Source organism: Felis catus, chromosome X, assembly GCF_018350175.1.
Source record: "Felis catus isolate Fca126 chromosome X, F.catus_Fca126_mat1.0, whole genome shotgun sequence".
In the NCBI taxonomy this organism is placed as follows: Eukaryota; Metazoa; Chordata; class Mammalia; order Carnivora; family Felidae; genus Felis; species Felis catus.
This window is the reverse complement of record NC_058386.1, coordinates 5,182,668-5,210,647: the sequence shown is the minus strand read 5'-3', so window position 1 is coordinate 5,210,647 and position 27,980 is coordinate 5,182,668. Positions and strand designations below refer to the sequence as shown.

Sequence of the window (27,980 nt, the reverse complement as noted above, 5' to 3'; positions counted from 1 at the left end):
AACGTTTATTTATTTTTGGGACAGAGAGAGACAGAGCATGAACGGGGGAGGGGCAGAGAGAGAGGGAGACACAGAATCGGAAACAGGCTCCAGGCTCTGAGCCATCAGCCCAGAGCCTGATGCAGGGCTCGAACTCACGGACCGTGAGATCGTGACCTGGTTGAAGTCGGACGCTTAACCGACTGCGCCACCCAGGCGCCCCGACAAATCCTTTTTCTATATAAATTAATGGCAATTGCCTCTGTGCCTCACATCATTTCAGCTAATAAAGATTTCATAGGGAGTTTCCACTTTCAGATACCAGGAAATCTGTAGTACAATTTGCTGCTCACAATTACTGTTCCAGAGATACGCGGATAGGCATGTGATAAAAACAGAGTCTTTTTCTAAGTCTGAAAGAAAGACAGTAAAGGAAGAGCTTTTCCACTGATAGGCTAAGCGGATGTGGGGTCACAGCAGCCTCTTGGGGATGCTCTGCCTGTGCAATGAAACAAAATGAAAACTGAGTGCTTGATCCAGCCATACCTGCAGGTAGCCCTACCTCTAAACTTCTAGATTATTTTAACCAGCAATTCTCTTCCTGCTTAAGCCAGTTAGATTATCTGAAACATGCCCACTAAAGATTCCCAACTCTTATACCTACTAGTCTATACTTACTAGATGCCAGCAAAAGCAAGAAGCACCAGTCTTTCCTACCAATGAACTCTGAACACAGTGGAAGCAACTACATCTCTACTGAACTAAAAACTTATAAAGGGTATGGCAACACCTCGTGGACCAACAAAGAGGAGGGTATGGTGAATACTGAATGATATAATGAGGAAGCAGCACCTGATTTAGGCCTTGAAGAATAAATAGAGCTTAATAAAATAGAAAAAAAATGTGCAAGGACATTCCAGCAAGAGAAAAAAAAATTTTAAAAAACAGTGAACTAAAGGCAGAAAGTTTATCTTAAGATTTTTCCCCCTAATCCCTAGCACAGTCCTTGTCATATACTAAACACTAAATAAAGTTTATTCAAAGAACAAAGGCATAGGGGCGCCTGGGTGGCTCAGTCGGTTAAGCGTCCGACTTCAGCTCAGGTCACGATCTCACAGTTCGTGAGTTCGAGCCCCGCGTCGGGCTCTGTGCTGACAGCTCAGAGCCTGGAGCCTGCTTCACATTCCGTGTCTCCCTCTCTCTCTGCCCCTTCCCTGCTCATGCTGTGTCTCTCTCTGTCTCAAAAATAAATAAACATTAAAAAAAAAAAAAAAAAAAAACAAAGAACAAAGGCATAAAGATAAATGATCATCTAAATGATTTCTCTGAGTTAAGACCTTGCTCACTGACATACATCACTCCTACTGGAAATTACGTTCTTTTTATAATAAACTACTTTGTGACACAGCTTCCAGGGAAAGTAACCAGAAAGAGTTACTGCTGTCATTGATACATGGAGAAAGGGCAGCTTTAATTACTTGCTAGACTTGCTTTTTTTTTTCTTCTTTGCCAGATATAAACAAGTTCTCTAAATGCCATACACAAATCTATAGGTCACATTAAAGACTTCTATCATTTTTCAGTGAAGTTTTAAGTATCTAAATACAAACACCAGTTACAAATTCCGGCCAGAGAACTGAAGGAAGAAACAAGGTTCTGAAACCTTTGGTTGCCAAACAGCACAATCCTCAGCACCTAATGAGAGCTTACTATGTTATTCATTCATTTTTGTACGTGAGCACTTATTAATTCGTTTTTCCAACCGTGTAGGACGGATCTGTGTACCAGGGGTGTTTTGGTCTGACGGGGATCTCGGCTGATAATCTCTGTGTCTGTGTGGATATGGGAAAATGGTTTTCTTTCTAAATTTCCACCCATTATATGTGTTTTCCCTTTCCCCATTGTTGTAAAAGTTATCCGAGACAGTGTTTATCAAGGACCAGCATGTCAAGGGAGGTCAATAAATGAAGTAGATGCTCAGGAAAAGAAGGCATTTTGCAAAACCAAAAGAGACTGAAATCCTTAGTTTGTCCTCTTGAAATGAGGTGATTAGATAATTGGATGTTCTAGCAATTAGGGTGCTTCTTGTGCTAAGAGCAGCAACAATAAACACAGCGGTCTGCATTAAAATACAGCATTTTGTTAAAATTAATGAAGCTGAAGTCACGAACACGGACATTCTGCTTATCATTCAACAATTTCACTTATTTGACACTGACGTTATTTCGCTAATGATCTCCTCCACTGTAAGAAAACCATTTGAAGGCTGGTAAGAAGGATGCTATCCATCCATCCACCTGTACGAACTGTGGACCACGACTGTGGCCAGTCAAGGGTAGAGCTGTTTCGCAACAAAGTATAGGGGGCAGCAAACACAGATCTTGTTTCATTGGGCTTTCCAGGATATTTGTAACCTTGGGGCGCCTGGGTGGCTCAGTCCGTTGAGCAACCAAGTTTGGCTCAGGTCATCATCTCGAGGTTTCTGAATTCAAGCCCACTTCGAATCCTCTGTCCCCCTTTCTGTGCCCCTTCCTGCTTGCGCTCTCCCAAAAATCATTTTTTTTTTTTAAATTAGGACTCAGTGATGCATTTGGTGCCCCAATTCCACCACTTCCGTATCAAAGATTGAAACCTCTTTGCAACAAAATATATTTTTAAGTATGCAAATTTTCAAACGTCTCCTGCTCTATCTTCTGCTTATGTAGAATATCAACCACAAGTAGTCTAATTAATTCCGACTCAATAGTAGAAACACTTGGAGAATCTTCACCATCCCTATTTGTCAATGCAAATGTATAACATATTGGGAATGTGTTAAACTAGAAGGAAGCTTAAATTTTTTTTTAATTTTTTTAATGTTTATTCATTTTTGAGAGACAGCAGGTGGGGAGAAGCAGAGAGAGGGAGACACAGAATCCAAAGCAGGCTGCAGACTCTGAGCTGTCATCCCAGAGCCAGACACGGGGCTTGAACTCATGGACGGCGAGGTCACAACCTAACCTAAAGTCAGACGCTTAACTGGCTGAGCCACCCAGGTGCCCCCCAAAATTTTAATTAAATAAAATGAAGCTTATAAACAAGTGTTACATTTTAAAAACGTCTTTCATAGAAACTTGATATTTAATTTCTATGCCATACAGATAACTTGATATTTAATTTCTATGCCATGTTTAGAAGAACGTATATATTGTTAGATGCATCCAATCATAAACAAATCACACTTAAGAATGTCTACTTTGTGTTCTTATGGTGTCAAAGAAAGGCCTTTTGTTATATACATGCAAAAGAAAGAATACGCATATATTACACATATAATTCAAATAGTTTTTGGAACAATATTCTCCCATTTAGAAAGGATTCACCCAGTGCTCTTTCAAGGCATTAGTTTTTCCCGCAAATTTCTAGTAAAGAGAAAACAGATGCAATGGAAGAAGTACGTGTGTTAGTGACAGTCTTGTTTGCAGGACGTAGAAAGTGAGTTCTAAGTACCTCAAGAAAGCAAACAGAAAAGGGTGAGTGCAATGGGGGAGTGACCCACAGACGGTCACTGCTGCACCCACGGGCTCAGGAAATGCTGTCACGCCTACCCCTGGTTGTGTCTTCCTCAGCCCTGGTTCCCCTGAAGTCACGTTTACGTGAGGGCTGGCTCCCTCTGGCATTCATCGATGACTTCACGTCCTTCCTCTGCGTAGGGGCATTCATTCATCGATGAGTTCACGTCCTTCCTCAGAGAGAGGGATCCCTGGAAAGGGATCCAGTGTCTCTCCCTGGGTTCGGATGGAACATTCTGCACCATGACTGCAAAAGTGCCCTTCTCTGAATTCTGCGGTGCTGTCTAAACAAGGGGACGCTTCCACGAGGCACAGAAGGTGTGCCGACATCATCTACCGTTAGGACCTGACGCCCCCGTGGACAGGGCAGTGCTATGCACTCCAACAGTGTGGCCACACTGCCCTGAAATCAGTAACAGTGTGCAAGATTCCGGGAGGAGGTGACGGGGGTGATGAGTTACCAAAAAGGAGAGAGGACAAGGCTGTTGCCAGACAATGAGAGCCAGTCCCACAGAGGTATGAACACGCGGTAAGACGCCAAGATGGGAAAATGACATCACAGTACACAGAGAGTGTGGGAAAGGGCTCAGAAGGTCCCGGAGCCTGCAGCCATGAGTTAACAAGGCATATAGGAACCAGAAGCCTCAGGATGAAGGCTTCCAAGGTGAGTTAATCAAAATAAGTAGTCAGGGCAGAAGTGCCCCCCAACTTAGTACAACAGCAGAAAGCTGGTTTGTTTTTTTTTAAGTTTATCTATTTACTGAGAGAGACAGAGAGAGAGAGAGAGAGAGAGAGAGAGAGAGAGAGAGAGAGAGAGAGAGAGAGAGAGAGAGAGAGAATAGCCCAAGCAGGCTCTGCACTGTCAGCCCAGAGCCCAATGCAGGGCTTGAGCTCACGAAACATGAGATCAAAACCTGAGCCACAGCAAGACTCAGACACTTAACCAACTGAGCCCCCCAGGTGCCCACGATTGCTGAGCTTTCAAATCAGCTGCCTGAGAATATGCTTCACTGGAAGAAAGGACCACGATAGGTAAAGAGGACTTTAGACGAGGTTGCCCGGAGCGGAGCTAATTAGCAAAAGCCAGGTGCCTGGTTGGCCCTGAGGCAGCATGCTCTATTTGTCTCACCCCCTAGGCCGGCTAAGACCAAGAGACAGGGCGCCTCACGACTGCCGTTAACAACCATCTGCCCGGCACCAGGATTTTGTTTTGTATTGACCCAAACCCCTAACACCGCAGACCTTCAAGACCTCCTTTCCCCCACGCCCATGAGTTAATGTTCACGGTTTCATCGTCTCTTTGTGCACGTCCATCACGCTTGTAAAAATAACAATAGAAACAGAGCCAGGACCCTTCCTCAGGGCTCTTGTCTCCTGGACATTACCCTCTTTTGCAGTTCAAGCCTGTGTCCGCTCTCTTACTGGACAAGACAGAACTCCAGACCCAGAGCCTACGACAGGAGAGTGGACTGGACGAAGAGGGTAGACTCAGAAATACTGAGATGACGTCCTGTCCTGGGGGCAGAGGTGTGACAAGTACCCCTTACCCTGTCCCTTTCTCCGCCTGTATGGCACAGTTGATAAAATGCTGTGAGAGGACGCTGGGCACAGGGAAAGGAGAGGCAGGTCTCCACCTGGGCTTTCCTGCCAGGTGCTCCCGTGGGCGGTCTCTCCGACGGCAGCGTTTCCTTCCCTGCAGCTCGGCGTTCACATGCCTGCACAGGATCAGGTCTCTGTAATTATAAATCAACCGCCTCCCTGTCCGTACAACCGGCATTTCTGATGAGGGAGAACTCCATTCTGCTCCACTCTGGAAGCCCTGTACCAGCACAGTATCTGTAACGCAACGTATGCTTGACGAATGTTTGATGAATGGCTCAATAAACCAGTTCAAAAACTAAATTACGAAGGAAAATAGAGAAGCAAAAAGAAGCAAACGAACCGGTAAAAAATGTTCTTAAAGGGCAATTAAGTTACTATATATTCACACGAGTAATTCACTTAAATGCAACAACCCAAAACACATACTTACTGATGATGCACCGAGTGTTAAAGGCTGGCCTTTAAATTATGAAAACAAATGTGAATGGGTCTTACATTGTTCCTTACCTTGGGGAGCTGAATTTTTTTTTTAAGTTTATCTATTTAGAGAGAGAGAGACAGAGAGAGAGAGAGAGAGAGAGAGAGAGAGAGAGAGAGAGAGAGAATGAGAATCCCAAGCAGGCTCCACACTGTCAGCACAGAGCCCAATGCAGGGCTTGAGCTCATGAAACATGACATCAAAACCTGAGCCACAGCAGGAGTCAGACACTTAACCAACTGAGCCCCCCAGGCGCCCATGATTGCTGAGCTATTTGAATCAGCTGCATGAGAATATGCCATGGGGTAGAAGAGAAAAAGGAGAGACTAGTTTTTAAGACAGTTTAAAACGGGGGCGCCTGGGTGGCGCAGTGGGTTAGGCGTCCGACTTCGGCTCAGGTCATGATCTCGCGAGATCTCGCGTGATCTCGCGTGAGTTCGAGTCCCGCGTCGGGCTCTGGGCTGACGGCTCGGAGCCTGGAGCCTGTTTCCCATGCTGTGTCTCCCTCTCTCTCTGCCCCTCGCCCGTTCATGCTCTGCCTCTCTCTGTCCCCCCAAAAATAAATAAACGTTGAAAAAAAAATTAAAAAAAAAAGACATTTTAAAACGGTAAGAATTAGTACATGTCCTGCCGAAGCGAGCACTAAAACGGTAAGAATTAAATTATGCAGCTTTTGGAACGCTTTTGCCATGACACTCAAATGGCGAGGAACCTCACTCACCAGCAGGTGTGGTAACAGCGTGGGATCTCAGGTTTCCTTTGAGCGAAGGCTCCCGTGGTCATGCTGCTCATCCAGGCTGCCCAGTGACCGAGTTTTCGGCGCGCTCTGAATCAGCCTGCCGACAGTGCCCACACACAGGCAAGAGTTGCCGTCTCACCACCGCCCCAGCCTCTGGCTCTGGGGACTTTGTCTCTCCGGGAACTGGCAATGCTACCAGGTCACCTGGAGCCAGATCACCCCACCAGCTACACCAGGGTTTCACAAGCTTCAGGGTGCATAGCAATGGGGGGAGGGGGGAGCAGGGGGCTCTTAAAAGGCAGATGCTGCTTCAGGACACCCGATAGGAGGCCCGGGAGCCTTCCTTCCTAGCACGCTTCCTGGAGGATGCTTCTCGGGCAGGACCCCCTCCACCACGCTTACGGGGCGGTGCAAGGAAGAGAGAAGGGAGAGCTCGTCCTCCCCGATTTCCTCGACTCGACGTGCACTTCACCTTCCCTTCCCGAAACTCTAAGGGCAGTGAAAGCCTCCTCACCTAACGGAGTCGCACTAGGCTTAGACGTTAGGGTGTCTTCAGGACCCCCGCTCGCTCTCAGAAGGCTATTTAGGAGCACGAACACCAAAATCTGCGCACTCATCACATCCGGGGCTCTGGTTTACAGCTAGCGCTGTGGGCTCAGGTGCTGGCATCCCCAGTGCCGGAGGAAGAAAAAGCCCAACGTGAAGGCCATTTGGGGAGCCCCCCCCCACCCTTCACTTTCGGGCCAAGACACTGGCACATGTTTCAGATTCTCCTATGGTAGCTGCGGTCAGGGTAAATCTGTCCTTCGACAAAGGGAACCTGGAGAACCTTCCTCCAGAAATTCCAGCCTCGCTTATTCTCAGATTAGACAGAGAAGCTGGCTCACAGGGGATGCCAGCGGGCTTGGCCACCAGGTCTCAAGTCTATCCGGAGCCAGCAAAGGAAACAGAGGCCGTCTATTGAAGGCCGGTGCGGGAGGGGCACGAGCTTTACGGTTTAGCACCAGCTTGCACGTCAGCATCCCACTTTGCAGGTTTGTCAGCGGAGTAGTTCACGGGGGTGAGGCAACCCGCGCAAGGTCACAAAGCCTAAGGAGCCTGAGGCTGTGCACGCTGCCCCAAGCCGCAGTCCGGCCTTTCCAATAATGCCTACGGAACAAGTAGAGAGGGGCGCTGAAGAGCAGCCAGGCGTCCGGCCACAACGCCGCCCGTGGACCCCGCCCTTTGGGCCAGCAGGACCGCCCCTAAAGGGGAAGGGGGAGAAAAGGAGGAAAACCACTTCCGGGAGACAGCCGCGAAGAGGGCCAAGCACTTCCGGTGCGTAGCGGCTGAGGGTCGTTCAGGGTCAGTGAGCTCGCAAGCGAGGGGTCAGCTAAAAAGCGCAGAGGGACTACAACGCATCGCTAGGTATGGGAGACAGCAGGACTGGGGACGAAAGTGTCGCCGCTTACCCGCGTCCGGGGACGCCGGGGTCAAGCGTCCGAGTGCGCGCCGCCATATTGAGTCCAGTGGTTTAAATAGCGTGGGCGGGGCCGCGGGAGGCGGGGAGGCGGGGGGAGACCTGCGTCAGCCTGACGGCTTCGGAGCGCCGCGCGCGTAGCTCCGCCCCGACCCCTTCACGAGACCTTCCTGGGCAGGCGCGCCGCGAGCGTGGGCCAGCCCTGATGGGCGGGGCCTTGTTGAGTGACGGCCAGGCCCCGCCTTCCGGTTAAGGGGGCCGCTCAACATGGAAGTGCCTCAGGCCTGCATTGGTAGGGCGGAGCTCAGGGAGGGCGCGGGGCGGGCTCCAGCCCCTGGAGGTCGCTCCCCCGGGTGGGTGGGTCGGAGCTGGGCCCCAGAACCCTGTCTGGTGTGGCGGCGATCCCCACGCCACCGCCCACTGGCAGCAGACGGAAGCAGGGCCTGCGCCGGCAGGCCTCTCAGATACCGAGTGCCCCCACTCCACTTTGCAGATAGTAAACCAACCCCGGGGCTCGACTGCGGTTAGGCTGAGCCTCCTCCCGCCCACAAGGGTGGTCTCAGGTTCCTAAATTCGAGGCCCAGGCCAGGTGCCTCATTCGAAGGCCCCGGAGTCGTGGCGTGGCGGGGGGGGGGGGGGGGGGGGGGGGGGAGGGTGCAGAATGGGAGTCCTCCAGGTGAGCAGCGTTGTGGCTGCTTGATTTCATCCACGTGGTGATGCCAGGTGCACTGAGCCTTCACGGAACACTTCTATAGTTCACTTTATCACAAGCAATCAAGGAACGGGTGCGCTTCACGTATCTTGGAGCCTTCAGTTGCCCTTGCCAGTCATGACCTTAGTTTGTCCTGGGAAACTTGGTGATGAAAAGATATGCCATTAATGAATAATCGCTCATTGCCTTATGGAATAGTCGTGGGCATCAGTACTTTTTTGGTTTTGTTTTGTTTTGAATATATGGATGCTTGCAATGGAAATGTGGGGCAATGGGAAGGGGGACTTTTGAAATGTAGTGATGCATTTGCAAAGAACACATGCACCCTTCCTTAGGAATTTGCTAGTATATGCCGATTTTACCTTTCACTATAGCAGCCCTGTCTCAAAAGTACAAAGGTCAAAAAAAAAAAAAAAAAAGCCTTGCCGGTTGTAATTTGACGTTTCTTGCCGAGTACTTGTACATTGCATAATATATGTGATGAATAAATATGGAATGTTGTCATTTTTTTAATTAATACTATATTGAGTCAAGGGGAAAGGGGAAAAAGTTCTCCTGAAAATTTTGAGTATTTAATTAGACTTTAATTGAAAATACTGTGCTTAGCACAGAGAATTGTATATTTAAAGAAAGCCTTGGAATGATGACTATCCTAAGACTCAAGCCATGTGGAATAAGCTATACCAATTCACAGCATTTTTGTCTTTTGTTTCCTCAATTTCACAGCTCGAATGAAGCACATCAACCTGTCCTTTGCAGCATGCGGGTTTCTGGGCATTTACCACTTGGGGGCAGCATCGGCACTTTACAGACATGGCCGAAAGCTCCTGAAGGATGTCAAGGCCTTTGCAGGGGCTTCTGCGGGATCCTTGGTTGCTACCGTCCTACTAACAGCACCAGAAAGAATAGAGGTAATTAAGTGGTAACTAGGCTGTGTTCCTTGTCAGGAAATTAAGACCGAACCACAGAGATGAACGTTAGCTGTGCTAAGTTAACTACAGAGAAATAATCCTTTGCCTGGGTAACAGAAAACGTTAAGACTTTTCTTTAAAAATTTAATTATTAGGGATCTGTCCTCTAGATACGGGAAGGATTATTTGGGGTAACAGTGAGACAAGGAAACAAAATGCCTTTTTTTTTTTTACTCTTGAGTATTTAGTCTTAAGATTCCAGCTCAGTTTCTTTCAAGCAAACAATATTTGTTTTATCTGATCATGAGAACACAGGGCCTGTTTTCAAGGCCCTGAGCATGTGGCCGATAACGCTTTGTTCGCTCCTATTGACAAACAGGTGTATAAATGAAAACGTGGGCCAATAATTTCTATTAAGTGGAATGATACAGGGGTTTTATTTGTTTTTCATTCTCAGTCAGACGCCATGAATTTCAAGCGATTTATCCAGAAGTAATGAAAATAAGCTTCCGTTAGGCATTTCACTTAATGCATTCTATGTGGTAAAAATGTGTTTTCTGCTTCTGGACAGCAATCATGCATCTGCTGACTGTGAGAGCGGTCTTTGTAGGTGGAGAATATCACATTCATTCCTTCCTTACGTACTCTAGTGGCTTTAAGCAGTAATCCAATAATAATTAACACATTCATGCACAAGAATAAATTTAAGTCACGTTTAAAATTTCAAAACTGCAAAATTTTAAACACCCAAAATCTTGTTCTCAAATCGATGACAAGCTTCTTAGGGCACAGAAACTGGATATGAGGCCATTTGGAAATACATTTCTTGTCTTCCCGTCTTTTTTTTTTTTTTTTTAATTTTTTTTTTCAACGTTTTTATTTTATTTTTGGGAGAGAGACAGAGCATGAACGGGCAAGGGGCAGAGAGAGAGGGAGACACAGAATCGGAAACAGGCTCCGGGCTCTGAGCCATCAGCCCAGAGCCTGACGCGGGGCTCGAACTCACACGAGATCACGCGAGATCATGACCTGAGCCGAAGTCGGAGGCTCAACCCACTGAGCCACCCAGGCGCCCCTAAGATTTTGTTTTAATGTGTATTTGTTTTTGAGGGAAACAGAGACCAAGCACGAGCAGGGGAGGGGCAGAGAGAGAGGGAGACACAGAATCGGAAACAGGCTCCAGGCTCTGAGCCATCAGCCCAGAGCCCGACGCGGGGCTCGAACTCACGGTCCGTGAGATCGTGACCTGGCTGAAGTCGGACGCTCAACCGACTGCGCCACCCAGGCGCCCCTTGTCTTCCCGTCTTTATATGGTTGCTTTATTGGTAACTAGGAAGGTGATGGAAAACTGTATACATGGCACAGAATGAGAACCTGAAGGCAGTGAACATATAACTAAGGTGTGAACACCCCCTAAGTTGGCAGAATCCTATGGTTTGGATTGCAAAGTAGTTCTATTCCAGAACTTTTTGGGGCAGGGGTCTACTAAGAGATTGTTTCCTCCTCCCTAGTGCCGTCTTTTCTGTAGGTGGGGCAAACCCCCAGCTATGGAATTGAGTAGGCTTGATTTTGAATCCTCAGATTTTGAAATGTTTTAATTGTGGGGTCCTGGGTGGCTCAGTCTGTTGAGTGTCCACCTTCAGCTCAGGTCATGAGCTCACGGTTCATGAGTTTGAGCCCCGTGTCGGGCTCTGTGCTGTCCACGCAGAGCCTGCTTTGAACCCTCTGTGTCCCTCTCTCTCTCTGCACCTCCCCTGCTCGCTCTCTTTCGCTCTCTCTCAAAAATGAACATTAAGAAAAAGAAATGTATTAAGTGTGATTTAGAATTAACGTGATTTGGAAATTCTGCCATAATACTGGCACTTACCTGAAATTCTGTGATCAGATAGTGACGATTTATCTGGATTCGAGATTTGATATCATATTGAAGCTAGATTACCTGTTCTATGTTTTTTCAATGAATTGGAAACCCATCTTTTTTTTTTTAATTTTTTTTCAACGTTTTTTATTTATTTTTGGGACAGAGAGAGACAGAGCATGAACGGGGGAGGGGCAGAGAGAGAGGGAGACACAGAATCGGAAGCAGGCTCCAGGCTCTGAGCCATCAGCCCAGAGCCTGACGTGGGGCTCGAACTCCCGGACCGCGAGATCGTGACCTGGCTGAAGTCGGACGCTTAACCGACTGCGCCACCCAGGTGCCCCTGGAAACCCATCTTATCGTCTAGTTGTGTTGCTGTGATTGGGTTGGTTGGTAGGTTGGTAAAGGGGTAGGACTTATTGGGTGTTCACACTGGAAGGTGGAGAATGATTCTCTGTATTAACCTAGAGCATCCGCATTTCTCCTTTTTCAACATAAATTTTCAGCCATGTGGTTTAAGGTTATTTTATTTCTCTTCTTTTCAACACTTGAACTACACCACCTGTAGGATCGCTTTGAGTTTTTTAGCACACTGTTTTGTACTTAGTCACATCCGTGTTAGCTCAGCTCTTGCTAACGGTTCCTCGAGCTGTGTGGTGTTGTGACAAATACGTGAGTAATTAATCTAGTTCAGAGCGTATGCATGTATAATTAAGAGGAGCACCTGATGCTGGGTGTATTTTAGGTGGCAGGCAAATTTAGATGTTGATGTGTAAGAGCTCAGTGCTTCAAGCCTTTCCTCAGCCCTCACAGTTTGCCAGGCACAGTGTTAGCACACAAAGTCCGTCCCTTAATAAGTTTCCATTGTGATCAGGAGTGTGTGTAACTAAAATTAACATAAGAAAGGAGGTTAGGTGGGCCGTCCAGCTTGGAAGGAGCACACACTTGGGGGGCCGTCTCAGGGGGCTTCCTGATGGCGGCCCGTGTCCACTCCCACTGCCGACAGACCACCCACCTCGCAGCACTTCTGGTGATTTTACCCAAACACAGCTCTGATTCTCTTATTCCCTCGACCTTCCCCCCACCCACCCACCCGCCCCTCCCGGCTCTCTTTTGACTCAGCATAGGATCCAGATTTCTAAGCATGCTTCCCAAGGCCCCAAGTGACTTAGTCCTCGCACGGCTCACTGACGATGACCTTCAGGTCAGTGTCCCTTGCTGGCCTGTGCTCACAGATGTCTCTGTCTTCCCCATCTATTCCCATGTCCTGTCCAGCTCCTACGCATGTCACACGCTGTGGGAGGCTCTGGTTAACGCTCACTGTGTTACTTTTCTTCTTGCTGTTACGATAAAAAGTGTTAGTGGCTTAAAACAGCACACATTTGGGGCGCCTGGGTGGCGCAGTCGGTTAAGCGTCCCGACTTCAGCCAGGTCACGATCTCGCGGTCTGGGAGTTCGAGCCCCGCGTCGGGCTCTGGGCTGATGATAGCTCAGAGCCTGGAGCCTGTTTCCGATTCTGTGTCTCCCTCTCTCTCTGCCCCTCCCCTGCTCGTGCTTGCTCTCTGTTTCCCTCAAAAACAAATACACATTAAAACAAAGTCTTAGGGGCGCCTGGGTGGCTCAGTGGGTTGAGCGTCTGACTTCGGCTCAGGTCATGATCTCGCGAGATCTCGCGTGATCTCGCGTGAGTTCGAGCCCCGCGTCAGGCTCTGGGCTGATGGCTCAGAGCCTGGAGCCTGCTTCCGATTCTGTGTCTCCCTCTCTCTCTGCCCCTCCCCCGTTCATGCTCTGTCTCTCTCTGTCCCAAAAATAAATAAACGTTGAAAAAAAAATAAATAAAAATAAAAACAGCACACATTTATTCCCTTCGAGTTCTGGAGGTCATAATTCTGGAAAGGTCTCGCTGGACAAAATCAGATCGTCAGCAGGGCCGCACTCCCTCGGGAGGCTCCAGAAGAGAATCGGTTTCCTTGCCTTTTACGGTTTCTAGAAGCAGCCTGCATCTCTGGGGTCACAGCCCCTCCCTCACTCTTTCACCTTAAGCACGGCACCTTCAGATCTCTCTAAGGCTGATACTCCTGACAGCCTCTTTCACTTACAGGGGTCCTTGTGATTATACTGGCCTCACCTAGGCAATCCCGGATAAGGTCCCATCTCAAAACCTTTAACCACATCCGCAAGATTGCTTTGCCCCGTGAGGAAACATGCACACAGTGCAGGGACCAGAATGTGGACATCTTTGGGGATGAGAGGCTTCATTCTGCTTCCCACGCCTTCACGGCGCTCTCACAGTGCTCTGGGCCCCACGCACTGAGGCACTGCTATGTCTCATAAGGGCAAGGGATCTTTGTGTCTCATTTTGGCTGAGTCCCAGTGCCTCGGACCCCATCTAGGTTGCTTAATGTATGAATTAATAAAGGAAAGATAGACCTGGTTTCAAATCCGGCTCTGGAGGATTTTTGCTGAAAAATTGAGAAGGAAGCTTAATCTTTCCAAGCCTCAGTCTTCTTACCCGTCAAGTGGGGTGATTATATCCATCTTGCAGGGTTATGTGAGCATGAGCTGACAGACACTGCATCCGTGGATACCAGCACATTAGACGCACCCCACTCCCCAACTCCGCACCCCTCAGAGACTGTTACAAACAAATACCAATGCCCGAGACTGGACTCGAAAGACAAACGGCAGTCGTTTGTCTCAGTCGTTCACGGTATCATTAATAATCAGTACTGTCGCAGTCAGACTGTTCCAGAGGCCATAGAGTTGGGATGGGAGAGGAGGTCAGTTGTGTTGGAAAAACGTGTAGCAGAATGGGTCCTAAATGAGCATCAGAATTGAGACTTCAAGGATTCCCCAGATGTGGCTGAAGCCATTTGAACTCGTTTGAAAAGAAAAGAAGGGGGGGGAACAAAAAACAAAAAGATGTGATTTTGGAAAACACAGAGCCTGCTGGGGGACTAAGAACGATGGGTGAGGGCCAGGTCAAATGGGGATTCACGTACCTGTGAAGGAAAGGGGCCCCCAAACTCTAAGGGTTGGGTTTACAGGGTGTAGGGTCCAGGGTTCCTTGTGTGATGGCCACAGCATTCTGGAAAAAGAAGGAATTGTTGTCGTTATTGTTCCTTGGAAATCACAGGGTCACCTATTCATTTTCTTTTCCAGGAATGTAATGAGTTTACCTACAAGTTTGCCGAAGAAATCCGAAGGCAGTCTTTTGGGGCACTCACACCCGGCTATGATTTCATGGCCCGATTGAGGTATACCTCTGTGTATAGAATATTTCCCCCAAAGCCTGTGAAGACGCAGGGTGGAGGACACTCTGTGTAAACCGTGGCAGGCTCAGCACAGAATCCTCTCTACTAAAATATTTACAAGGCGTTCAATAATTCAAGGTGAGTGACGCGAGTCACTTTTTCTTCTTTAGAAGCGGAATGGACTTGATTCTCCCTGCCAATGCTCATGAGCTGGCCCACAACCGACTGCACGTATCTATCACCAACACGAAAACCAGACAAAATTACCTGGTCTCAAAGTTTTCCTCCAGGGAGGACCTTATTAAGGTAACACAGCCGCATCTCACGTTTGAGGAATTTGGCGAGTACTGATTTAAATACTCCTCCCAGCAGTGAGCATCACCACGTTCTGTAAATCCAGGTTTCATATCACACCTGATAGATGATGCGCACTCAACAAATCATGTGTTTGCGGATCGATTGACCAGTGTCCCTGGGTGTCACACAGCGTCACTTGGGTGCAGCTGAGCAGGGTAGCTGTACTCAGTACCTTGAAATGACGTAGCTGGTAGCTTCCAGTTCACGTAAGACTTCGTCCACACGTTGCCTTATTCGGTCCTTCCCAGGCGTCCTGTCCATCAGGGAAGACAGATGTGATTACTGCCCTTTTAGTCTTCCCTCACGGAGGAGAGAGATTTTGCATGACCTGCCAGCGGCAATGCCCTCTGGACCCCAGGTCTCTTGGCGTTTCAGTCTCATGTCCCGTTGGATTCTCCCATTTTGTTCTCATCCTTTTATATGCAAACGCATTGGAAAGCTGCTCACTGGTGGATTTATGATCTCTGGGAAATACTTTGGCTAAAGTTGCAAATAACAGTGTGCTTGCTAAGGTAATACATCAAATATTTGTAAATTGGAAAGAGTGCACTTTTCTTGCAGAAGCTGGGCAGTTTTTTTCTTTCCTTCCCCCTTTGTGGGAATCATGGGCAGCTCGGGATGACATGATGGAGGATGTGTGTTTGGTTACAGCAGTGGGCAATGGATTTGGAGCGACTGGTAAAAGTTCCGCCTGAATTACATGATAAATGCATTGATTTTTACTATCGAATCATACTGTTCGAGTTTTACTGGGTGAATGATATAATTTGAAATACCTAATGAAATGTTGAACTGACAAGCGAAATTACTTTGTGACTTAATAGATTAGAATATTTTTACTTGCTGTGCTGACTGTGCTAGTCTCTCGCTTATAAATTAATAGTCTTTCTATCTTAGAAAAAGACATTTTTCTATAATCTCACGGAGACTTGCAAAGTATAAAGGGAGAAACTGGTCAGTGCACACGTGAATTGTCACAATGTGCTGATGCCAGTACAGATACAGGAGGCTGTCAGTGTGTTAGAAGACCTCTTCTGGTTTGCACGGGAGCAGGACTGCAGTTGCTGTGTCTTTTTTTTTTTTTTTTTAATTTTTTTTTTCAACGTTTATTTATTTTTGGGACAGAGAGAGACAGAGCATGAACGGGGGATGGGCAGAGAGAGAGGGAGACACAGAATCGGAAACAGGCTCCAGGCTCTGAGCCATCAGCCCAGAGCCCGACGCGGGGCTCGAACTGACGCGAGATCACGCGAGATCTCGCGAGATCATGACCTGAGCCGAAGTCGGAGGCTCAACCCACTGAGCCACCCAGGCGCCCCGGTTGCTGTGTCTTAAAACAGGGGAACTTCATTCCAGTCACTTCCTCCTCATTGCACCTGTCCTTTGCCTACCCTGTCCTCACTGGCGGAGCCCTGGTGTTTCCTGTCTCCCGTCCTCCCTTCTTTATCCCCGTTCACCCGCTGCGGATTTTCCTGCTTTATGACTTCATTTTTACTGTCAGTCTCTCTTCACTCGGATGTAAGCTCTGCGTGGCCAAGAGCTGCTCCGTTTTCTCCGCTCTCATAGTCCCGGCACCTGGCACGGCTCAGTGAGTGACTACGCATGAATACGTAAACGAACTGCAGAGGCATCTGTCACAGTGGCCTCGTGTACGATGAAAGAACAAAGAGTCTGGATCCTCCATGCAGAGTGACCTTTACAAAATAACTTAGCTGGGGCACCGGGGTGGCTCATTCAGTTAAGCTTCCGACTTCACCTCAGGTCACGATCTTGCCGTTCCCGAGTTCGAGCCCTGTGTTGGGCTCTGTACTGACAGCTCAGAGCCTGGAGCCTGCTTCAGATTCTGTGTCTCCCTCTCTCTCTGCTCCTCCGCTGCTCGCACTCTGTCTCTCTCTCAAAAATAAATAAACATAAAAAAAAAATTAAAAAACAAAATAAGTTGGTCAGTGGCCCTGCTGGGAATACAGCCAAGGTCTCCAACATTCTACATGATTACGTGTAGATTATCATATGGTGGATAAAATTATCCTCCTCTGAATTACTTCTTTTTTTTTTTTTTTAATTTTCTTAAGTTTACTTATTTTGAGAGAGAGAGAGAGAGCAAGCGGGAGAAGGGCAGAGACGGGAGAGACAGAATCCCAAGCAGGCAGAGCCTGACACGGGGCTCGAACTCACCAACCACGAGATCATGACCTAAGCCAAAATCAAGAGTCAGACGCTTAACCGACTCGGCCACCCAAACGCCCTGTCTCTCAATTCCTTTTATGTGGCAGTGTGGTTGGCTGAATAGTGGCCCCCAAAGACGTCCACACTCTAATCTCCAGCACTTGTGAATGTGTCACCTCACGTGGCAAAAAGAATCTTATAAATACAATTGAGGTAAAGATCTAGAAATGGGGAGATGATCCCAGATTATCTGGGGGGGATCCAAACTAAGTCTGTGAGTCCTTCCAGATGGAGATCTTTCCCGGACGCCAGGCACCATTGCTCGTTCTGAGCCTTAGAGCCCTCTTGGAAATAGAGCACATACATAGAGGGCTCTGTGGCCGCTCCCCTCCGACAGCCATCAAGGCACAAGGGGACTCCTGTCCAGCAGCCTATGCAACAGAACTCTGCCAGGATGTGAATGAGCAGGGAACACTCCCCCTGCAGCCTCCCAGAAGGAGTGCGGGCCAGTCCCAGCTCACTTTTAGCTCCAGGAGGGATGCCGATCACTCGACAGCATGAGGACAGATATGTGTTATTTTAAGGCTCTCAGTTTGTGGTAATTTGTTACAGTAGCAACAGCAACTATTGCAGTAAGTAAACATGATTTTTTTTTCAATTTCCTTTGTTTTGGATAATAACTATTCAGAGAATTGGTGTAATTACTTGAGTTCATTGAACAGAAGAGAAATCGTTGACACAAATGTGTAATATCTTGTAAGGAGAATAATTGAATAATTAACATTTATCCTAGGTTCTACGAGAAGCGTTTTAAATGTTTAGCTGAACGCTCTAACCTTTTTCAGAACGGAAAATAGGAAGGATAGATATTTCCTTGATGGTACACGGTGACTGTGAAATGTCTGATATCCGTGCCTGGAATACTTGGGAAGCATTTGGTTCCGGAGTAGGACCAGCAGAGACTACACGAGGAGAGGAGAAGACTCGTGGAGGGGGAAGAAAGCCCGCTCCCTTCTGGGTGGGGACGTGACCAGCTCACGTGGTCTGGGTAGCAAAGAGGCCAGTGGTGGAATGCTCTGCGAAGTGCCACGTGCAGGGTGACCCTTCTGACCACGTAGAGCCGCGGGGAAGGAGAGAAGGAAGCTCAGAGACAGCTTTTCCACTTCCCTCACGGGGAGACGGGGAGACAGGGAGCCGCGAGGCCTCCCAAAGCCAGGAGGGGAACCAGCCCCACGGTACACAGCTGGTCTCCTGGGGGCCTTGTATACCTGGGTCTGAACACAGCCTTGGGTTTGCTTCCTGGGTTTTTAAGTTGATTTACTTATTGTGAGAGAGACAGAGGCAGGGAGAGAGGGAGAGGGATGCCAAGCAGGCTCCGTGCTGTCAGCACAGAGCCCGATGAGGGGCTTGATCCTACAAAGCATGAGATCACGACCTGAGCTGAAATAAGAGTTGCACGCTTACCCGACTGAGCACCCCCCAGACGCCCTACCATGTTGCATCTCACACCCATTTTATCATTAACTATTTATTCCCTCACCAACTAGGGCTTTTTTTGTGTTTGTTGCTGTTGTTGTTAATGCTGGGCTCCTTATTATCCACCAGCTGACTGCCAGTTCTCATTACGGAGCGGGTGCCTGTGTAAAAGTGTTGCCCGCGTGGGCGCACGCAGGCCCACCTGGAGTATTGCATGTTTTATGTGCGTCTCCCAGTGTTTCTATCCCGGTCTGCCATTTCCTGGCAGTGTCCTCTGGGGCTAATTATGTTGGAGCCTCAGTTTGTCCAACTGTGGAATGGAGGTGAGAAGTCAATCTGTGTCACCATGGAGAGCACATGGAATGAAGCATGGAAAAGGGTGTTGCAGCAGTAAAGCCCTGTGTGCACGTTGGTTAAAGCCAAAATTCAGTAAATGTTAAACAAATAAGGCACTCAGCCACACACGTGACCGGTTAACATGTCCGTATGAGTCTGTTGTCAAATTTGAAGTGTCACCACTTTCTTTCTGGGGAGTACAATTCACCTTTGCGTGCGTATTGCTTTCACTTCTTACTTATCATCTGTGTTCACGCACAGTGTGCTCACCTAAATCTGTAACATCTCAGGAGATGCATTACTACCCAGTTTTGCCACCTTGTGGCATTTAATTTTACACCTCTTTACCATTAGCTTCGTTTTATAAATTTGCTTTTGTGCGATGACTGATACTTAACTTTCATTAGTTAAGTCCGCTTTTAGTTCCAGAAAAGATTACTCTTTGATTTGATATCTGTGCTGATAGATTATTTTCTGCGAACCTCCGTTAACCAGTTATGTGGTCCAAAGATTCCCTTAGCGTTGGATTTCCATAGTGTTCTGCATCTTATGTCCACAGTGATTTAACTCAGTGCTGTGGTCTGAACGTTTGTAGCCCCCCCCCCTCACTCCAGTTCAGACAGTGAATGCTGAATCCCTGACGTGATAGTGCCAGGAGGTGGACCTTTGGGAGGTGAACAGGTGATGAAGGTAGAACCCTCCCACCTGGGATCAGTGCCCCGATAAAAGAGAGCCTAGGTACAGCTAGGTCATGCTCCCTGCCTCGTGAGAACACAGCAAGAAAGAGGCTCTCAGCACGCACTGACTCCACCTTGATCTTGGACGTCCCAGCCACCAGAAATGTGAGAAATCGATGTCTGTTGTCTATAAGCTACCCGGTCTGTAGCTCCCAAATGGACCAACACAGGAAAGTGGGGCGCTTCCGTAACACATATCTACGCATTCGGAAGCAGCTTTGGAACCGGGTAGCAGACGGAGGCTGGGGGACATTAGAGGTACATGCTAGAAAGAGCCCCCATTGCCATGAATGGACCTTTAGAGGTGATTCTGAAGAAGACGCGGAAAAGAATGAGAACTGGAGAGAGAGCCGCCATATTCGTAATGAATCCCTAAGGGCCTGGAAACAGAATCGGTAGGACTGTGCGTGGCACAGCCATTCTGATGAGGTCTCGGAAAGAAACAAGGACATGTCCTCAAATGCTGTAGGAGCAAGGCCCTCCTTGCTATGAGGGAGCAAAGAACCTGCCTGAACTGTGTTCTTGTCCCAGCGTTTTCTGGAAGGTTGAACTTGGAAGTGATGAAAATGAATACTTGATGAGTCCTCATTCCAAGCAGAGCGTTGAAGAAGCAGTCTGGTTTCTCTTGACTGCTTATATAAAATGCAAGAAGAGAGAAATGACTTAAAGATGGAATTGCTTATCAAAGGCAAGGTAGAACTTAAAACTTTGGGACTTTCTCAGCCTGTCCTTATTGAAAAGAATGACAGCCTCTTGGGAACAGAACTGGAAGAGGTGGCTAAACCAGCCATCTGATGAGGCTGTTGTCAGCCTTATAAAGAGAAGGCAGGACTATTGTCCCAAGACAATGGAAGTATGACCCCTGAGGCATCTCAGAGAGGTCACAGGAGGCCTGCCCCTCTCATGAGAAGCCCAGAGAATAAGGGCAAGTGTAGACACACCCTCACCTCTCACAGGCCGGTCCTCCCTGCCTTAGAGCCATGGGAGAGGGCCCACCATGGAGATCCCAGACAGAGCAGAGTGGGCAGAAGGTTCCAGCCCCAGGGAGCCTCTGGCAGGAGACTGAGGCACAGAGGTGGGGCCCAAGCCCTGCCCAGCAAAGCTTCAGGGGCAGGACCCTGCCCCCATGGGCTTGTAAGGCACAACATCAAGCCACGGAGGACTACCCTCCAGCCTTCGAGTCTAGTGACACTTGCCCCCTTGGGTTTCAGACTTGCTCTGAATGCTTCTTCTTGCCTTCCTATTTCTCCCTTTGGAAGGGGACCTTCTCTGCTGTGCCTCCTCACCACATTTTTGGGAAACGCATAACCTGACTGATCTAATAGGTTCCCAGCTAGACAGCAGATTGCCTCAGGATGAACGGTACTTCAGGTCCCACCCAGAGTGGAGTTAGATGCTATTTGAGTGAGGCTTTGAGCTTTAAACTTTGGAGTGGATGCTAGAACAACTTAAGACTTTTTTGGGTACGGGGAGGGGATGAATACATTTTGCATGCAGGAAGGACATGAATTTGGGGGAGCCAGGGGTGAAATGCTAGGTCTTGAATGTTTCTGTCACCACAATTCACGTTGAACCTAACTCCCATGAGATGATATTAGCAGGTGGGGCCTTTGGGGGTGATTAGATTATGAGGGCCGAATCCTCATGAATGAGAACAGTGCCCTCATAAAGTGACCCCAAAGAGCACCCTGGCCCCTTCGGCCACATGAGGACACAGTGAGAAGATGGCTGTCCATGAACCAGGAAGTGGGCTCTCACCAGACACCAGACCTGCTGGTGCCCTCTTCTTGGACTTTGTGCTCCCCAGAACTGTGATAAATGTGTATTGTTTAGAAGTCCCCCAATTTATGGTATTTCGTACAGCAGCCAGAGTTGACTAAGACACTCCGTGTTGGGGTTTCCCCCCATTGTTTGTATACCACTATAAGTCACACGTGTGGTCTGCAGGTGTTATTTTGTGCAGAACTCATTTGTGCTGAGTACGCCCCTCCCCCTAGTAGTGACTGAGCAGAGACAGGGAGGCACTTGTGAAGTGTGCTACCAGGCCAGTAGGAGATGGGCCCCAGAGGGAGGATCCCTTTATACAGTGAAACCAGAGCCCCGAGGGGCCCCCTCCCCCAAACACCTCCCTTGTTCTCATCAACCAGGGACATCCATTTGGGGTGCCTCACCCTTTTTGGGGATGAATTGTGGGGGCAGATAAAAATGTATCCTTGGAGGATGAACTCCACTGATCATTTCTGTGGGTCGGATGTGTTGAGGAGATCAACACCACGTTGAGGTCAGTTTCTGCAAAGGCATTTGGTACCTTGGTGATGGAAAGCCTAGCCCTCATCTTCAGTGGAGTATGGGTGGGACCACTGACTTCTCAGTGCCTTAGCTTCTCTGTCAGTTGGAATGCACACTCCCACCTACCCCACAAATTGCTATGCAGACCAGCTGCAGTCATGTGTGTGGGGGGCACTTACCAACTCAGGGGCCCTTGCTCTCCAGGCTCTTGTCCCGTGTGCCATAGGTCCTTAGCGATTCCTTTACTAGCGGGCCCCGTTACACATTATCCCGGGAATTCTGGGCTATCTTTCTTCACAAGGAAACATGCAGCCAGGAAATGCAAGCACATCTTAATATCAGCCTTCAGCAAAGTGTGACGAGGGAGGTAAATCCTTTGTTTCTAAGAAAGTCCTAGGTCACTTCCTCAGCCGAGCAGACATGATTGTGTAGTTAACTGTGCCATGGCATGCTGGTGGTGGCCGCTTGTGTGCATTAGGACCAAGCGCTGAATTCTTCACGTTGTAAAGCTGGTGGACGCAGGTAGTCTGAGCTGGTCATTTGACCCAAGTGAATGCTCGTGGATCGATAGTCCCAGGAAGGCTTTCGTGCAGAACTGTGCCCCGCTTGGGAAGAACCACCCTCTCTCCATCGTGCTGAAGTCCCGTGTTGCCGCACGCTTAGCGAGAATGCTCTTACGGCAAGATCTTCGCACATTTCGCCTAGTGAAGGTGAACGAAGGCCTGATGTAAGATTGTTCATTATCCTGGGAAGCCTGGGAAGATAAATTTGACCGTGTCTTTGAATTTCAACTACACCAGCAGGTTCTGAATAAATAGCCAGCTCCTCATTAAACTCCACAGCAAACTTTAGGCATAAATGAAACTTGTTGGGAATTCATTCTCGAAGGAAGCCAGGCCACATCATTTTCTAAACACCCCTTTTCTATAACATCTAAAATGAAAAGAGCTAGTCAGAGCGTGCATTGAATATGCACTTGGCGATGCTTTGTGCATTGCTAGAGGAGGTCACTAGCTTTTATTTTTATCATTGTGTATTTAGTAAGAATGAGACAAAAAAGCAAATCAACGTTCTGACCTCTGTGCACTGTTTAAAGTACTGAGTCCTGTGATGGGCCATGGATGGCAAGACCCAGATGTTACATCCGTGTGTCAGCCACAACGCTATTGACATTTGGGGTCTGATACTTGTCTGTGGTGGGGGCTGGCCTGTGCACTAATAGGTGTGTAGAAGCATCCCTTGACTCTACCCACTAGATGCCAGTAGTAACCATCCCCCCACCACCACACACACAATTGTGACACATAAAACTGTCTCCAGACATCGCTAAATGTCCCCAGGAAACAAAGACACTCTTCCCTTCACTGAGAACCTCTACTCTATGTGTGTGGAGCTTTATCGGTGAGAAAAATTTCACTGGGAAAACAACGAGGTAAGACACGCTGTAGGGACATGTTTAGACCTACTGTGTGTCCTATTACGTGGCCTCAGAGTGTGAGTCTTCGCCTCTTTCCTTCGAACGTTCCATTTGCTTGCAATAAAATGGCGGCAAACAGACCACGAATAAGACAGACCACTTAGTTCTCTACCGTGGAAGCTAATTTTCCCACTGAACTTGGTCTGATATGCACATCAGCAGCCCACGTACAGGGAAAGTGAGTTATGTCAGAATAAATACATTGATTTGGAGGACTGACAGGTATTTTCTAGTTCACTGCAGTCCTCGTATCATTTAGGAAGATTCGTACTCTTCTTATCTGTAGGAAAGTAATTGAATAGCATTTTTCAACCAAACACCGAAAACACTTGCAAGCATTAACTTGTGAACTTTATACATTATACTCTGACACGGAGAGGGGGGAGGAAAAACACATCATTCTGATTCTAATGGTGGTGATTTTTTTTTTTTTTTGCAGGGCACATATGATTATTTATGCAGCATAATGAAATAAATCGTCATATTTCCAGAGTGTCTTTGGTTCTTTAAAGACCCTTAAGTACTGTAATTTCACAATATGTCTGCTATCCCCAGAGCGTTCCAGTGATTGCCACAGCACGATGTTGCTTTTTGCCAAATTACTTCATTAAATAGCCACAGCGTGTCTACAAAACATACCTAGGGCCTGTAATTGTTTTTTTTTTTTTTTTTTTTTTTAAAGAGTAGCCAATTGATGATAGAGCCAAATTCATTTAGGCTGAATGCAGTGACAATGGAAACCGTGCACAGCCTTTCTCTGGAAAACACCCAAGTGCTGATGTCGTGGGGCCGAGAAGGTTGGCTCTGTCCTGTCATCCCCCACTGGCTTATGAAGTAATGCCCCACAAATCACCCGAGATGATATTCACTCCTGCTTTCCTCTTTGTATAACAGGTTTGCCTAGCGTCACAGCTCACCATTCTATCAAGCCACACGTTTCAGGAGGAACGCGGGAGCACCTGGGCAGCTCAGCCAGTTAAGCGACTCTTGATTTCAGCTCAGCTCATGATCTCACGGTTCATGGGATCAAGCACTAAGTTGGGCTGTGTGCTGACAGCGCAGAGCCTGCTTGGGATTCTCTTTCTCCCTCTCTCTTCCCCCCTCCCCTGCTCGCTTTCTCCTTCTCTCTCAAAATAAATAAACATTAAAAATAGAAGAGGGATGCTAAGGACAGGCATGCCTACAGTCTTGTTTGTAGATGGTTGACAAATCTCATGCAGGATTGCCATTGTACTTTGGTTTGATGATCTGTTGTCAACATGTTGCAATTCTTTTTTTTTTTTTTTAACTTTATTTATTGATTTTGAGAGTGTGCATGCAAGCAGGGGAGGTGGAGAGAGAGAGAGACAGAGACAGAGACAGAGACAGAGAGAGAGAATCCTAAGCAAGCTCCGTGCTGTCAGCACAGAGCCCAATGTGGGCCTCAACCTCACAAACCATGAGATCATGACCTGAGCAGAAATGAATAGTTGGATGTTTAACCGACTGAGCCACCCAGGCACCCTGACATCTTGCATTTCTTAATACCTGTATTTTCATTTCTCACTGAGCACACAGATGACGTCGCTGGTTCGGGCACCCGGCACCAGCCTAGAACAAGAGGGCTATGTGACGCGTGTCAGTCCTTCTTTCCTGCTAGAGTCTTGGTTTGTGCTGTTCTACTACTCACACCTGACGCCCCAGATGTTTCTGGGCCACCTGTCAGGAGCCCGTTGCCATGGGGACTGTCAGAACCTCAGCCCTTGTGCTCGACACGTCCCCAACAACATGGGCGAATCCTTGTTTGTCCCACTGAACCCCATCAAGGGTGCTCATCTGCATTCCTGCCGTGGAGACGGGGAGGTCAAACAGGCATTTGTGGGGTGTGAGAAGGCCCCAGAAGGCCTGACCGACCATGCAGGAGGCACAGACCCTGTCCCTTCAGCACTTTTCAGCAGCGAGGAGCCACGAGCCTTGTTAAGAGTTGGGACCACTGCACAGAGAAGCCAGTGCCAACTTCCAGGTACACGACGCAGAAATAAAAGCGGTCCAGCCAGGTTACACCCCATAGAGGACGCCTCCTACAGAAAGTGCAGTTGCTGGTGACTGGATCTGTCGTTACTCACAGTTCAGAATATACATATTGGCCTTGGAGAGCTGACCTCAGAAAACATACCTACACTGTTGTTTCTCTGGGGAAAAATGCTCTGTGAGTTGTAAATGATTCTAAGTAGGCGATTTGCAAATCAGTTTTGGGGCCGTAATCCATTTCTGAATAATATACGCCCACCCCACCCCTGCCAAATCTCATGAAATCCTTGACAAGAAACAGTTACTAGTTGAAAGATTCTAGCTTAAATATTCAGTATCTACTGCTGTGTCTTTCCAAACAGAACAGTAGTGATTTGGAGACTGCACTAGAAAAAAGCAAAGAAACATGTAAACGTCAGAAAAGCTCCCAATGCCCAAGTTCTGTTGGAAGAAATGGTAATATTCTAAATGGCGACCTTTTTCGCCTTTTCCAATAGAAGATAACGCGTACCTGCTGTCCCAAGCTGCTGCCGTCGCATTGTATATGCAGACCATGTGGCTAGCACATGAAATGTGTCGCTCCCGTTAGCAACATCGTGGGGACAAATTAGAATCCTCCCAAGCTGCAGGCTGGTCTCCTCTGTAATAACCAGACGGTTTGCTCCTCTGAAAAATAAGAGTGCAACCTTATTTTTATTTTTTTCAAGTAAAGTCTACCCCCAACATGGGCCTTGAACTCAAGACCCGAAGATCGAGCTGCACGCTCCACAGACTGAGCCAGCGAGGCGCCCTCCACAGTGCAACCTGAGAAATGATTTTTATAGCCTATGACAGAGCATCGTGAATAATTTATTTGCAGCCTGTACGTGCTCACGAATGTAGACCTCCCTGGAAGTTAAATTTTCTAATGACCTGGTCGTCTGCAATTAAAATAGCGATTTTACTCAGGTGAAGTCAGTTGAGTCACAGAACATGGAATCTCGCCTCTGTGTTCATGGTCTTTTCAGACAGTAGAAGTGTCACCTTCTCCTTAACTGTGTCTGGTGTGCAGTTGTAATATATAGAACTGGGGCGCCTGGGTGGCTCAGTCGGTTAAGCGGCCGACTGTGGCTCAGGTCATGATCTCGCGGTCCGTGAGTTCGAGCCCTGGAGCCTGTTTCCGATGCTGTGTCTCCCTCTCTCTCTGCCCCTCCCCCGTTCATGCTCTGTCTCTCTCTGTCTCAAAAATAAATGAACGTTAAAAAAATTTAAAAAAAAATGTATAGAACTTAATCTTTTACAGTGAACATTGTTATTTTTGGAAAAACGTAACATGTTTTACTAATACATCAAGTGCGTTTTGTGTGTGAACGCTTACACTTGCGGGCTGTTTCTCTGTTTCCTCCTCAAGGTTCTCCTGGCTAGCAGCTTCCTGCCCATTTACGCGGGCCTGAAACCAGTGGAGTACAACGGGCAGGTAACCTTCTTTTAACTGATGAATCATCAGGATTCCCTGGATTAATACGTTTCCTTTCAAGGATCCAGTTTTACCATTATGCTGGTGATTCCAAATCAGTTTATATGATTTTTTTTTTTTTTTTGTAAATAATTTTGTTTTTAACAGAAAAGAAATCAAGTACGGCAGGCATGGCAGCAAGACCTCGACACTCAGAATGATGGGGATGCCCCTTTTTCCATCTGGTTATACATTTTATCCCTTTTGTTAAAAGAAAAAAAAAAAAGACTAAAAGAATTTTTAAAACAGTAAACTCCTACTTACAGCCCCTTCAGGCAGAGCTGAGCTGCCAGCTGGGAAAAGCCTCAGGGCTCTGCATGTGACCACCCCCTCCCCAGCAGCACCCACTCCTTCCCCTTCCCCAACCCCCACAGGAGCCCCCGGCCAGGCAGCAAGCCCCTCCCCGGCCCTGCACTTCCCCTGCAATCCAGGACTGCTCTCTTCCTCTGGGCCGCGGCCCCCCCCCCCCCGCACTCCAGGCAGGATTCCTCTGGGCCGCGGCCCCCCCCCCCCCCCCCCCCCCCCCCCCCCCCCCCCCCCGCACTCCAGGCAGGAGGGAGGGAGAGAGAGAGGGAGGGAGGGAAAGGTGAGCTAATACCTGCCACCTGCTCTCAGCCGGGGCTGTGGGCCAGCTCCTCCCTGCCTTCTGCAGCCACTGCAGTAAAGGTTCATTATCCTACCTACCCTCTCTGGCTCCTGCATACAGGCGCACACTGGAGAACAGATACACTGTCTCTCTAACACATGCCAGAGATCCGTATTTATAAGCAAATACACTAACTACTTAGCACACACCAGAGATAGGCATTTGAAAATCAAAGACAGTATCTATTTCACACATACCAGAGTTATGCATTTTATCAAATAAATTATCTACTTAGCACATACCACAGATAGGCATTTTAAAATCAAAGACAGTATCTATTTCACACATACCAGAGTTATGCATTTTATAATCAAATACAGTATCTACTTAGCACACACCAGAGATACGTATTTGTAATCAAATACAGTATCTATTTAACCCATACCAGAGCAATGCATTTTATCATCCAATACAGTATCTACTTAACATATACCAGAGATACATATTT

General features: G+C 47.8%; 1 protein-coding gene and 2 long non-coding RNA genes across 15 annotated transcripts in view; 1 reads left to right on the top strand and 2 right to left on the bottom strand.

Annotated features, from left to right (window-relative positions):
- LOC102899438 overlaps nt 1-6,660 on the bottom strand; it is a 561,352-nt gene extending 554,692 nt beyond the window's left edge. For all 4 annotated transcript variants that reach the window (XR_006593108.1, XR_006593109.1, XR_006593107.1 and 1 more), the window contains exon 1: nt 6,332-6,660. This is a non-coding gene — a long non-coding RNA (uncharacterized LOC102899438). The remainder of the gene's footprint in view (nt 1-6,331) is intronic.
- Nucleotides 6,661-7,494: 834 nt separating this feature from the next.
- PNPLA4 (patatin like phospholipase domain containing 4) overlaps nt 7,495-27,980 on the top strand; it is a 34,251-nt gene continuing 13,765 nt past the window's right edge. For 2 of the 9 annotated variants that reach the window (XM_011291599.4, XM_045050980.1), the window contains exons 1-6: nt 7,495-7,666; nt 9,247-9,431; nt 14,452-14,546; nt 14,714-14,849; nt 24,276-24,356; nt 26,782-26,847. In XM_011291599.4, coding sequence (XP_011289901.3) covers nt 7,495-7,666; nt 9,247-9,431; nt 14,452-14,546; nt 14,714-14,849; nt 24,276-24,356; nt 26,782-26,847 — 735 coding nt within the window. Of the gene's footprint in view, nt 7,757-7,953; nt 8,101-8,160; nt 8,398-8,460; nt 8,594-9,246; nt 9,432-14,451; nt 14,547-14,713; nt 14,850-24,275; nt 24,357-26,781; nt 26,848-27,980 lie in introns of those variants that run through there. The other 7 variants (XM_011291598.3, XM_011291597.3, XM_045050979.1 and 4 more) reach the window with 7 other exon arrangements.
- Nucleotides 13,144-26,196, bottom strand: LOC123383408. 2 transcript variants are annotated; one of them, XR_006593111.1, is made up of 4 exons: nt 25,903-26,196; nt 22,084-22,658; nt 15,073-15,153; nt 13,144-14,377 (listed from the first exon to the last, which is right to left on the bottom strand). It is a non-coding gene; the product is annotated as an uncharacterized LOC123383408 (long non-coding RNA). The 2 variants fall into 2 exon arrangements; XR_006593110.1 differs by lacking the exon at nt 13,144-14,377 and having other exon boundaries at nt 14,647-15,153.